At 40.5% G+C, this 12514-nt stretch overlaps 1 protein-coding gene across 1 annotated transcript in view; it reads right to left on the bottom strand.

The window, feature by feature from the left end:
- Positions 1 to 12514, bottom strand: part of LOC147021980 (protein disulfide-isomerase TMX3-like) — a 101145-nt gene that overhangs the window by 14877 nt on the left and 73754 nt on the right. Inside the window, exons 8-14 of the mRNA XM_085892471.1 lie at positions 10694 to 10771; positions 9820 to 9886; positions 8940 to 9038; positions 3118 to 3169; positions 2856 to 2909; positions 1150 to 1206; positions 865 to 994 (exon numbers count right to left, since the gene is read on the bottom strand). Coding sequence (XP_085748597.1) covers positions 865 to 994; positions 1150 to 1206; positions 2856 to 2909; positions 3118 to 3169; positions 8940 to 9038; positions 9820 to 9886; positions 10694 to 10771 — 537 coding nt within the window. The remainder of the gene's footprint in view (positions 1 to 864; positions 995 to 1149; positions 1207 to 2855; positions 2910 to 3117; positions 3170 to 8939; positions 9039 to 9819; positions 9887 to 10693; positions 10772 to 12514) is intronic.

Raw genomic sequence — 12514 nt, 5'->3', positions numbered from 1 at the left:
CTTCCTCTCATCCCTCGATGCCTTCCCTCTCCCCACCCCTCCTCATTCCCCTCCCTGTTTCACCTCCTCTCTCTCTCCCCACCCCTCTCTCCATCTCCCTCTCCCACCCCTCTTTTACTCCACCCTCCCAGTATTCCCGTCAGCGAAGCGACGGGTGGTATTTGCTAGTATATAATATACTGCATGTCATGATATCTCAAAAAGTTGTGGAAGAGTTATGACAAAGCGAGATGGACGAGTTGGTTAGGTGACTAGAACAAGCCGATTTGATTTTGGTTCAGATCCAGCCTTCTGTATGAACACGACTCATTGTGTCTATATCTGCGAATGACATGCAATGAACCTGCGATACTACAATTATGAAAACCATAAGGGCAGATAAGCGCTTGTTACCATTAATAAGCAGGTGACAAGAACAAGCTGATTAGATTTTGGTTGAGGTCCAGATGCCCACCTGATCTATCAGTGGGATGCAAAATCTAAACTGTTCACCCTGGCAGAGGTATGTGCTCTACCGAGTGCCATTATGGTATGTTTGTTTGTCTGTTTGTGAGTAGGATATCTCAAAAAATTATGGACAGGACAGGTTGGGTGTGTGACAAGGATAAATTATTACTTATTTTTGTGACTGCTTTGGAACCATGAGGATTATGTATGTCAAGCACAAACACTGGAAATCATTTACACTTTGATGAGCACTTCATATATCCTTTCTAAATTCCTACATGTTATGGCAATGGCTTTCAAAGAAGCCCAAGTTTATTACTGAACCACGTAAATGACCAACGAAGCAGAATAATCAAAATTGATACCACCTCAAGTGCAGAACCGAATAAAAGAATAACGTTTGTCACAGTCTCTCACCGTCTCCTCTCCATTCAGTACAGCAGTAAGGAAGGTTGAAACATCATAAGCAGAGCTTGGCAGCTTGGGCGCCTTAAAGTACTGTCTGTTAGAAAAGTTGTAGACCAACAAGCAAGGCACTGGCAGTTCACTGGGAGAGAGAGAGAGAGAGAGAGAGAGAGAGAGAGAAAGAACAAGGAAACAGACCCAGGTAGATAGGCAGGAGTCCAAAGAAACAAATAAGAACCACATTTTAATAATTTAGAACGAAAAGCATGAGGAAAAAAAGAAAAAGATAGAAGATACCTCATGAGTATGTTGTTCATATAATCTGGACCATTCATGAAGCCAAACTGGTAGTTCCTAATGAAAATGGACAGAGGGGAGTGAAGGGGTGGGGGTGGGGGGAGGAAGGAAATAAATTTTTTTATTATGTAGATATAAAATTTATTAGCTAAGCTCCAGCAAGAGTGGAGAAAAACGTCATGGTCCTTCAAATCACAGGATACATCACCCTCGACTTGCTCCAAGAAGCTGCAGATTCTGCAATTTTTAAAATTCGATTTACATGCACTTTGTTTTTTGCTTTTTTTTGCATCAGGAGGTGAGGATACATGTGCCACACCAACATCAGGAGGATACATGAACCCTTGTGCCACACTAACACTTGGTGCAAGTGTCCTGATCAACAGGAGGTGTCTGCCACACATCCACCCTATTTCGGTTACCAGTTAGGCCTGTCAACTCACTTCCTGGGGGGAATCCAGTCCACACCGATTGCAGCCTATGGGAGCCAGAAACACATCTGTGGATTGATTTCTTTCCTCAAAGGGTGAGTTAATGATCTTGCCAAAAAAAGGCTTCCAAAGCCATGTAGGATGGCTGATTCTGTGGTTAGCAGCATAGCAGCTGACACTGCATGAGACAATGGACCGTTCTGTGTTTTTCACAGGCTGCAACTGAACCGGGTTGCCCATTTTATGTTAATAAATACAGTGCCTGTAGAAAGTCGACACCACCTTTAACCTTTAAATTTTTAACCTTTTGTTGCCTTCTAACCTGGAATTAAATTTCATTAAATCAGACTTTTCACCATTATTTACACATCATAACCCACAACTTCCAAGTGGAAAAACAAATTCTACAAATTTTAGAAAATTCATTAAAAATACAAAACTAGAATATCTTGGTTGGATAAGTGTCCACCCCCCCCCTTACAATAGCAATTGTAAATTATCTCAGGTGTAAACAATCACCTTCAAAATCACCCACCAAGTTAACTGGCCTCCACCTGTGTTAAATTGTAATGATTCTGATTATTTCAGAATAACATCAGCTGTTCCTGTAGGTTGCTTCTGTTGGATCGTGCATTTCGCAGCAGACTCAACCACTAGCATCAAGGACCTTTCAAAAGACCTCTGGAATAAAATTGTCGAAAGGCACAGATCAGGGGATGGGTATAAAAATATTTCAAAGGTCTTGAATATCCCTTAGAGCACAGTCAAGAAAATTATTTTGAAAGGTCCTTGGTGCTAGTGGTTGAGTCTGCTGCGAAATGCACTATCCAACAGAGGCAACCTACAGGAACAGCTGATGTTATTCTGAAATAATCAGAATCACTACAATTTAACACAGGTGAAGGCCAATTAAGTTGGTGGGTGATTTTGAAGGTGATTGTTTACACCTGAGATAATTTACAATTGCTATTGTAAAGGGGGATGGACACTTATCCAACCAAGATATTCTCGTTTTGTATTTTTAATTAATTTTCTGAAATTTGTAGAATTTGTTTTTCACTTGGAAGTTGTGGGTTACGATGTGTAAATAAAGGTGGAAAAAGTCCGATTTAATTCCAGGCAAAACGGCAACAAAAGGTGAAAATTTTGAAAGGGGCCAGGTGAAGCCTATGGCCACTGTATAAGAGATCCATTTCATTATGTCTAACAAGTAAACAACTCTACTTCGAAGTTTTCCCAAATATATTTTAAGATAATTTTTCTGAACCTACTCACTGGTGGAACTGCTTGTGTGATTCAATTGCCACAGATTGTAGTAGAGACTTTAACCTGAAAAACATAAATGGTACATCCAAAGCAAAAACAGGAAACTGAATGACCTGCAAAGTAATATATTCAGCAGAAACACCAAGCAATTAAACAAGTGAACAACCTTACTAAAACCATTTGTCATGGTTACATCAATTCGTAACCAATTAAAATATGAAATGCTCGATCACTGTTGCTTCTTTGTGATATTAATTCCACTTGTTCTTACCTTAACTCCTCTTCTGTCTTTTCACCAGCAATAGCCATTACGACTGCCCGTCCTGCAGAGATAAAAAGGCAGGTCAAGTTTGTTACCTGCACAATATTTTAAGGACCCTTACACCATTTTTGTGTACAAAGTCGAGACTCGTGGAATACCTAGTGCACTGAACAGATCAGGACATAAGAGGACACAAAAATAACAGTAGAGACGCACGAAAATGGAACAATAGAGAGGGGGGGACATCAACAGCAGAGATGAAGGCCAAGAGAGAGAGAGAGGCAAATAAACAATGGGTGTGGGGAGGAATGGGGGGCAGGAGAGGATGCATGGGGTGGACAAGATGGATACAGAAGGATACTGACAGGAGGGAAAACTTGAAATTTGTAAGGAGGAATTGAGGTGGGGTTAATGAGGAGGATAAGGGAGATTGGGGTAGGGTAGAAAAGATCATTGTTTTGGATTGGGGATGATCTGAGATGGTGGTGAACAGCTGTCTTGAAGACCTGGAAGACAGAATGAGATTGAAGAGGATGTGAAAGTTGGTTCCACATGTGGGAAAAAAAAAAGAGGAACAAATGGGTGGAGGTGAGCAATGATCCTAGATTTAGGTAGTTTCACCAGAAGGGGGTTGGTGGTGGACTGTGTGTGCCTTGCAGAAAGCTGAGCAGAGAGGGGTGGGGGAGCACAGAAAGAGCAGAGGGTGCAAGGTCAGAAAGGAGGTGGTAAAAGGCAGAGAGACCATTGATCTGTCTTCAATGTCGAAGTAATAGGCCCAGAGACTCAGCTTCATTGTGGGAGTCTCCGACGATACCAAAAGCCCTGGTGTTTTAAAGGCCTTGGTTTCCATAGCATCAAGTTGAGCAAGATATGGTGCAGGGAAGCCAGCCCAGAGGGGAGAGCAGTACTCCATCAAGCTGTGTATGAAAGCCTTGTAGGTGGACAGGAGTTCAGGTGTGTCAAGGAAGGAGTTTGTGTGACAGAGGATGCCCAGTTGTCTTTGGAGGCCAACTTTGAAATGTGGTTTGCCAAAGAAGATCATGGCTGATAGCGAGACCCAGGAGTTTGAATGACTGAACTTCCTCAAGAGAAATAGTTATAAAGTAGATAGGAGGGTTTGACAGACGGTCCATTTGGAGAGAGATAGTGAGAGTGTTAGATTTGTCAGGATTGAAAAACATATTCCAAGTGTTTTGACCATCTTGTGATTTTTTTTCAAGGTCTGAAGAGAGGCTCTAGCCTATATTTTTTTTTTCAAGGTCTGAACAGAGGCTATAGCCTCTGAAGGATGAGGGGTGTCACGACAGAGGATGGAGTCATCAGCAAACAGATATATAGGGTTTCCAGAGTCAGAGATTGTTGATGAAGATCAGGAATGGGGCTGGGCCGAGAACACTGCTTTGAGGCACTCCAGCTTTGAGAGAGAGGGAGGAGATGAAAGGATTTAGCCACAAAATAGAGAGTTCAGAGGTGAGTGTGCATACCTCGTGACTATCCTGCCACATCAACAGCTATCGTAGTGGGAAATAAAAAGGATGAAGGTGTAGGGAGGGGAATAACTGCATGCTGTTTTGTATTTTACAAAAAAAGATGTGAAATCAACTGTTCATCTGAAACCACTCTCAAGCAGTCCTGATTGATAAATAATTAGGGGATCAGCAAAAAATTAAATCATAATAAAAACACCTTTAAAAAAAAAAAATCAAGGGAGGCACAATGAGCCCCTCCCTTTATGGGATGGCTTCTCTGTGTGCAACTTCAACACAGGGACTGAAAATTTGTTTCTCGGCTTCCACTGGATGAAATTGGCTTCACATTTCAGAAGTAAATCCTTTGTACATCGAGATAATATGTTCATAATTTCAGCAAAGTCCATTTCCACATTCTTCAGTTTTTAACGAAAACCCTCAAAATTCACGTTCGCATCTGTCAATCCGTCCGTCCGCCCAAAATGTGTTGGCGCCCATATCTCAAAGGCTATACATTGAAATGAGCTGAAACTTGGAATGTACATTGACCAATATGTCTAATTGATAGCTTTCAAAACAAATTCCACCTACGTGCCATAGTGTTTGCTTTTGTTCATTAGCTATTAGCTTGAGTTCTGTTCTTGTGCGGTAGAAGTATGCAAAGGCAGTGTTGTCAGAAGCTGAGACTCATGCAGCAATAAAGGGAAGTGTGAGGCGACCCTCCCTTTATATGGAATGGTTTATCTGGATGCAACTTCAGCACAGGGACTTCAAATTCTTATGGGGGGGGGGGGGTCGCAAGATAGGTATTTGCTTTCTTCTCCGAAACCACAAACAATTTGGATGAAACTTGACCACAACCTTCATCACCCATGATCTACCAAAGTTTGTTTATGCGATTTAAAAATATAATAAAAAATAATTAAAAAATCGGGGTCTTAAGATGATTTATGGGGGGGGGGAGTGGAGGGGGTTGCCCCCGAAAATAGGTATTTGCCATAACATTGGTTTGTTGGTCCATTTTGCTGATTCCGTACCACGTTGACTTACTCCTCAGTATCATTATTCTACCAGCTGAGCACCCAGGGGTATTGCCCCAATTTTTGCTTATTGGGGCGAACCCCAAAAACTTTGACAGAGAAAAAATTTGACTCCGGTAGTAAGATAGTCAAACGTGAGGGCTCATAACTTCTGAACTGAGGATGAAAGTTCATGAAATTTTAAATATGAATAGAGGGACACTTGTTTGGACTTTGAAGGTCCCACAGGCTCATAATTAGGGACATAGCAAAAATTAGGGACACCGTAAAAGTGGACTTTGGAAAAAATATCGGTTTTTCAGGTGCTCTAATTGGAAAAGAAAACTGGCTGAAACATGGAATACCGTATGTAATGCAGAGAAACCATTCCATATACTGCACGTACATACACTACTGATTGCTTAACCCTGATTTTCACTTTGTGAGTGCAGGGTAATGAGTACGTACAATTGTAGACGATTTATTTGATGCACAAATAAATTGATCTGCCATTGCATATTGATAAATGATAGATAGTGCTGCCCTCCGGTGGAAACCAAGCAGAATTGCATGATGTTTCTGACATTTGCACATGTGAAGATAGTTTAATATGAGCAAAAAACTAGCAAAAAGCAAAAACTATGGCACTTATGTGGAATTTATTTTGAAAGCTATTAATTAGACGTATTGGCCGATGTATATTCCAAGTTTGAAAGCTATTAATTAGACGTATTGGCCGATGTATATTCCAAGTTTCAGCTCGTTTCGATGTATAGCCTTTGAGATACGTATGTCGTATGTTGTACGTGTCTGCATACTGTTAAGAGAGTCCATCGAAAACCATTCAGCGGAGGAAATGGAAACTTTATCACATGTTATATGACCATGTGACATTGCGGTCACTCCTTTGAGGGTCAACATACGCCAATTTTCATCCGATTGACTAGAAATTTGAAGAGGATTTGCACATCAAATCACTGAAGTCAACCACCAATTATTTTTGAGGGCAATGTACGCCAAAAGGTCAACAAAGGCCAAATTTCTGAAATCCTCAATTTTCATCCGATTCACTTGAAATTTGAAGAGGATTTGTATATCAGGTCACCAAATTCAACCACCAACTATTTTGAGGTAAGCATTGGCCAAAACGTCAACATCGACTGGATTTCTAAAGTTGCCAACTTTCATCTGATTGACTTGAAATTTGAAGGGGATTATAGGGAAAAATGCTTGGGGCATTGAAAAGGCCCCTTTATATGATATGTGCCATGTGGCAAACTACAGAAAAGAAGGGACATTCCATGGATTGTGGAAAATGCCAGACAATAGAAAATAAGGCACATTCAAAAAAAATAAACCTCCTGTGCATGCTGTACTATCCTTGTGTTCTCATGAGGAACCAAGTAATGCTCGAGAAAAGTTTATAGAAAGGGGTGCCCTTCATATATAGGTTAAAAACCATCATTACAAATAGTTATTTTTTGTGTACATTGAAAACAAAAACACAAAAGATAATGTGCAAGTGTGTGATAAATTGTTTGAAAAAATTGGCACCCCTTTATATGAACTTTTCTAGAGCATTACTTGGTTCCTCCGAAGAACATAAGGGTAGTACAGCATGCACACAATATGTTTTTTAAATATGCCTAATTTTCTATCATCTGGCATTTTCTACAAGCTGTGCAATATCCCTTCTTTTCTGTAGTTTACCAAACACCATATAAAGGGGCCTTTTCAATGCCCCTGGCATTTTTCCCAAGAATACTATTAAAATAAGTGGTGCCAGGCACAACAAATCCTGCCCATTTAAGGCAAAAAGTTATTTTGGGGATCAAATTTAAATTTGATATATCCTTAACCTGAACGTTGATTATAAGGAATAGAATAAGGAATATTTTACTCTTGGTTTGAAGTCAATTAAACCATTTTTGACGAAGTTCTGAGTGAAAAAGATTTTGACCTTTTTGTGACCTGACCTTGACCTTTGACCTAATTGGACCCAAAAGTTAATGGGGTTGTCCGAGGTTCATTACCCACCTGTGGATACAATTTGACAGTGTTTGAGCCAGCCATTTTCCCGGAAAGTTGTATTTTCGAAACCATGTTTTAGTTTTAATGGAAAATTTGTAATTTTGACCGATGGCCATGACCCCCAAAACTTCGGACCCTACCGATCTTCACAAATATGCATTTTTCACTATAGGAATAGGTAGGATTATAAGTGACAAATAGAATAAGGTTCACTATAAGCTTAGTTTGAAGTAAATCAGATCATTTTTGACGAAGTTATGAGCGAAAAACGATGATCTTTTTATGACCTTGACCTTGACCTTTGATCCAATTGGACCCAAAAGTTAATGGGGTCGTCCAAGGTTCATTGCCCACCTGTGGATTAAATTTGATAGTGTTTGCTAAAGCCGTTTTGCCATAAAGTTGCTAACAGACAGACAAACAAACAGACAAACAAACCGGACGATTACAATATCCCGCTCCCTCCCTCCAGGAGGGGGCGGGATAATTAGAATGGCATTTCTTCTTGTGTATGGCAGCTATCATTTTGTTGGGGCGTGACTATGCTGCTGATGCTGTGCCCATATAGCAGTACACTGGTACTCATTTCGCCAACCTCAGAAGGGTAACAGGCCGAGTCAACCCCAATGGTGTTAATTCAGTGGCCTTCGAGGCTCAAACTCAGGACCCTGAAATCCCAAGCCAGCTACCCCGAACCACTGAGCCAACACTAGGCTAGAACAGCACTCAGTTGAGAGCATACCTCCGCCAGGCTCAACAGTTTAGATTTTGTTTCCCACCGATAGGCCAGATCTACATCCGTACCCAAACCAAAATCAAATCGGCTTGTTCTTGTCACCGACTCAATTCATCCACCAAGTTTTGTCATAACCTGTCCACAACGTTGAGATATCAGATATCATGCTATGTATCGTTTTTGGCCCCATCTCTCAATGGTGAAGAATCACAAAAAGAATTCTCGTGTACAGATGCGGATCTTCACCAAAATCTAATCATTTCGTCATTGTCACACATCCAACCTCGCCACCAAGTTTTTTCAGAATCCGGCCACAACTTTTTGAGATATCCTGCTCACACACAGACAGATAAAGACAGACAGACAGACAGACAAAGACAGACAGACAGACAGACAGACAGACAGACAGACAGACAGAGACAGACAGACATACAAACGGGTGAAAACATAACCTCCATCCACCTTCCGTGGTGTCGGTAATTATCAACTCATTCAAAGGCAAGAAAGTGGAAATCTGCCACATTTTTACTCAGCAAAAAGTGAAATGACAACTGGGGCAGTCAGATTAAAACTTACCACTCTCCGAAAGATCATACAAGGAATAGCTGTTGATTTCGAGGAAGCTTGGGAATAGTTCCTGAGTAACCCAAGCTTTTAAATCACCATCTTCCGCTTCTATTGTAAGAGAAAAATAAAAATACGAGCTCAGCAAATACACATTCTCACTTTGTTTGATAAACATTTGTATCAATTAGTTATATGTAGCTCAACATATGGTGGACAAATAAAGCACCGTATTTGAAATTAACTTTTGCTTTTCAAACAAGACGAAGGTTAAGCACCTACACAATAAAGTGTGAAGAGGTGAACATGGAATACAAAACCTGTAAAAAAAAAAAAAAAAAAAAAAAAAAACTTTGAAAAACTATTGTAAAGTAAGTCTTTAATGCAAACCAAATGAATGTCTTTACTATGAGAGTTGATGTAGTTTTCATTTTTGTTTCAAGATCTCATCAGGATTGGTGACGATCTTTCTAGTTTTCCCTTTTTTCTAAAACAATCCAAGGCTCGTCGTGGACCTTCTCCAAATATCGCGTGCAAGACAAATAGTTTAGTAGAGATCGTGTACTTAAATGAATTGCAAGGATATCAATAGACAATGGACAAACACATGTGGTATTGGGATTTGAACCCAAGTCCCAATCATTAGCCAGGGGATTCAAAACGACTCAAATATATCATAAATTTTAAAAAGGAGAGGATGAATTAAAATCCATTTTTTCTATCATTTTGTTTTCTGCCATAGATGTGGAACATAATTAGTGCATGTAAAGGTATGGAATATATTTTGAGGGGCAGGGGAGAAAGTGAAGGGGGAACTTGTGTTAATTGATCCTTCAAAGCCAGACAAAGAGTGAAATTTTATGAGCAAGAAATAAATAATGTAATATCTCACCATCATAATGAAACCAGGTATCATCTTTAAATACCAGAATGGTAGGGTCGCCACGTGGCTGAATATCCTGTCAGTGCATTGGTGGAGAGGGGTTTGGGGTTAGGGGTAGGTGGAGGGGGGTGGTGGGGGGGAGACAGCATGAACTTAGTATTTGTATATGACAGAAATATCATAAACAAATGAAGACTATCGTCAAAGCCGCCTATTGATTGCATATGACGTATTAGTGTCGGAGGGCGGAGGGAAGGTAAGTTAGTATGCACATAGCAAATACCAAGGGAGGATGGGAGAGGGTGTGGGGGTTGGCTGGGGGTTGCATACATCCAAGGGGTTGTAGTTGAAGGTTGTAGAATCTTATCAGATGAACTAAATATTATTTAAAAGTCATCATGTTAAATAAATGGCAATTTTGGTTTTTATAAAGCTGTCACATTCAATTTAAGATTGACTCGACGAGCTTTATCAACTACTTTATAACAGGCATCTGATAATTTTGTGCATGTCGGTTTATCTGACACCTGGTTTGGTTTAAAAGTGTTGCCAGTACATGCTTGTGGATGACTGAATACCTTCAAGGTGACATGGGATGCAAACCAAAATGTTATCTTTGAAAAGGATATGCAATGTCCTTTTCTTGTGATACATATGCTACGTATGCTTGTGCGTCTGTCGTGCTAGCTCTTCCACGCATCTCAAGTTTATCTCGGAAAGTAATAATCTCAAAGAAATGTTTGCCTCTTCAAATGAGCCTGAAAAAAGTTTCCATTTACAAATGAAGACAATCCAAGTGTGTTTGGAACCAAAACGATTCGACTTCAAGCAGACTGATCTATTAAAGGTACAAATAAAAGCTCACAATTAGGTATGTCCTTACCTGGGGCAAAATGTTTTGTGAAGTAGCAAAGAACTGCGTTTTCACGACGAGCTGTTTTGCAATTTCTATGTACACTTCCTATAAAACAAAACCAAAGACACAAGATGATCATCCATCCCAATTACTCAGTCATGCAACCACCTACCAAGTTAAAAAAAAAGAAGTCTTAAGTCACCACTCCTACTGTGGGGTAGTGTAGACATGTCTAAGCAAAGCTTCATGTAAAACGAATTCTTCAGACCTACAGTACCTTCAGAAAGCATTCACACCCCTTGACTTTGATCAGATTTTGTTGTGTTCCAGCCTGAATTTAAAATGGATTAAATTAATCTTTTTTGTCACCGATCTACACAAAATACTCCATAATGACAAAGTGAAAACATGCTTTTAAATTTTTTACAAATAAATTCAAAATGAAACACAAAAATATCTAATTTTTTTACACAAGTATTCAGCCCCCTGAATCAATACTTTGTAGAATCGCCTTTGGCAGCGATTACAGCTTCTAGTCTTCTTGGGTGTGTCTATCAGCTTTGCACATCTCAATTTGGGGATTTTCTCCCATTCTTCCTTGCAGATTTGCTCAAACTCTGTCAAGTTGGATGGGGATTGACGGTGAACAGCAATCTTCAAATCTTTCCACAGATTCTCAATGGGATTCAAGTCTGGGCTTTGGCTGAGCCCCTCGGGGACTTTCACTTTCTTGTTCTGAAGCCATTCCACTGTTGCCTTGGCTATATGCTTGGAGTCATTGTCCCATTGGAATGTAAATATTCACTGCAGTCCAAGGTCTTTTGTACTCTGAAGTAGGTTTTCCTCAAAGATTTGCCTGGATTTGGCTCCATGTATTGTTTCCTCTCTCCTTACACGTCTCCTAGTCCTTGCCACTAAAAAGCATCCCCATTGCATGATGCTGCGACCACCATGTTTCACGGTAGGGATGGAGTTAGATGGGTGATGAGCTGTGCTCAGTTTCCGCAAGATGTCATGCTTTCCATTCAGGCCAAAGAGTTCAATTTCCATCTCATCAGACCACAGAATCTTTTTCCTCATGCTCTCAGAGTCTTTCACGTGGCTTTTTGCAAACTACAGGCATGTTGTCATGTGCCTTTCCCTCAGGAGTGACTTCTGTCTGGCCACGCTCCCATAAAGCCAAGATTTTTGAAGTGCTGCAGAGATTGTTGTCCTTCCAGCAGGTTCTCCCATCTCAACTAAGGAACTCTGTAGTTCTGCAAGAGTGGTCATTGGGTTATTTGTCACCTCCCTGACCAAGGTCCTTCTTTTTCGGCTGCTTATTTTGGTTGGACGGGTAGTTCAAGGAAGAGTCTGGGTAGTTCCATCTTCTTTCCATTTCCTCATGATGGAGCTCACTGTGCTCTTGGGAACTTTCAACACTCCATAAATTGTTTTATACCCTTCCCCAGATTATGCCTCCTCACAATTATATCTTGGCGTTCTACGGACAGTTCCTTTGAATTCATGGTCGAGTTTCTGCTCTGACATACACCGTCAACTGTGGGACCTTATATCGAAAGGCATGTTTCTTTCTAAATTATATCCAATCAATTGAATTAGCCACATGTGGACTCCAATAAAGTTGTGAAGACATCTCAAGGATGATCAAAGGAAAATGGATTAGGGTTAGCGGTTAGGGTTAGCGGTTAGGGTTAGCGGTTAGGGTTAGCTGTTAGGGTTAGGGTTAGGGTTAGCTGTTAGGGTTAGGGTTAGTGTTAGGGTAGCTAACCCTAACCCGAATACTAACCCAACCCCTAACCCTAACAGCTTGGCGTCGTGGAGGTAAACAGCGCCCGTGGCAAAGTG

This window comes from Eptatretus burgeri, chromosome 8, assembly GCF_056783735.1.
Source record: "Eptatretus burgeri isolate ZD-2024b chromosome 8, Ebu_testis_v1, whole genome shotgun sequence".
NCBI lineage: Eukaryota > Metazoa > Chordata > Myxini > Myxiniformes > Myxinidae > Eptatretus > Eptatretus burgeri.
Note: the sequence above shows the minus strand (reverse complement) of the source record. Positions and strands in the feature narration are given on the sequence as shown.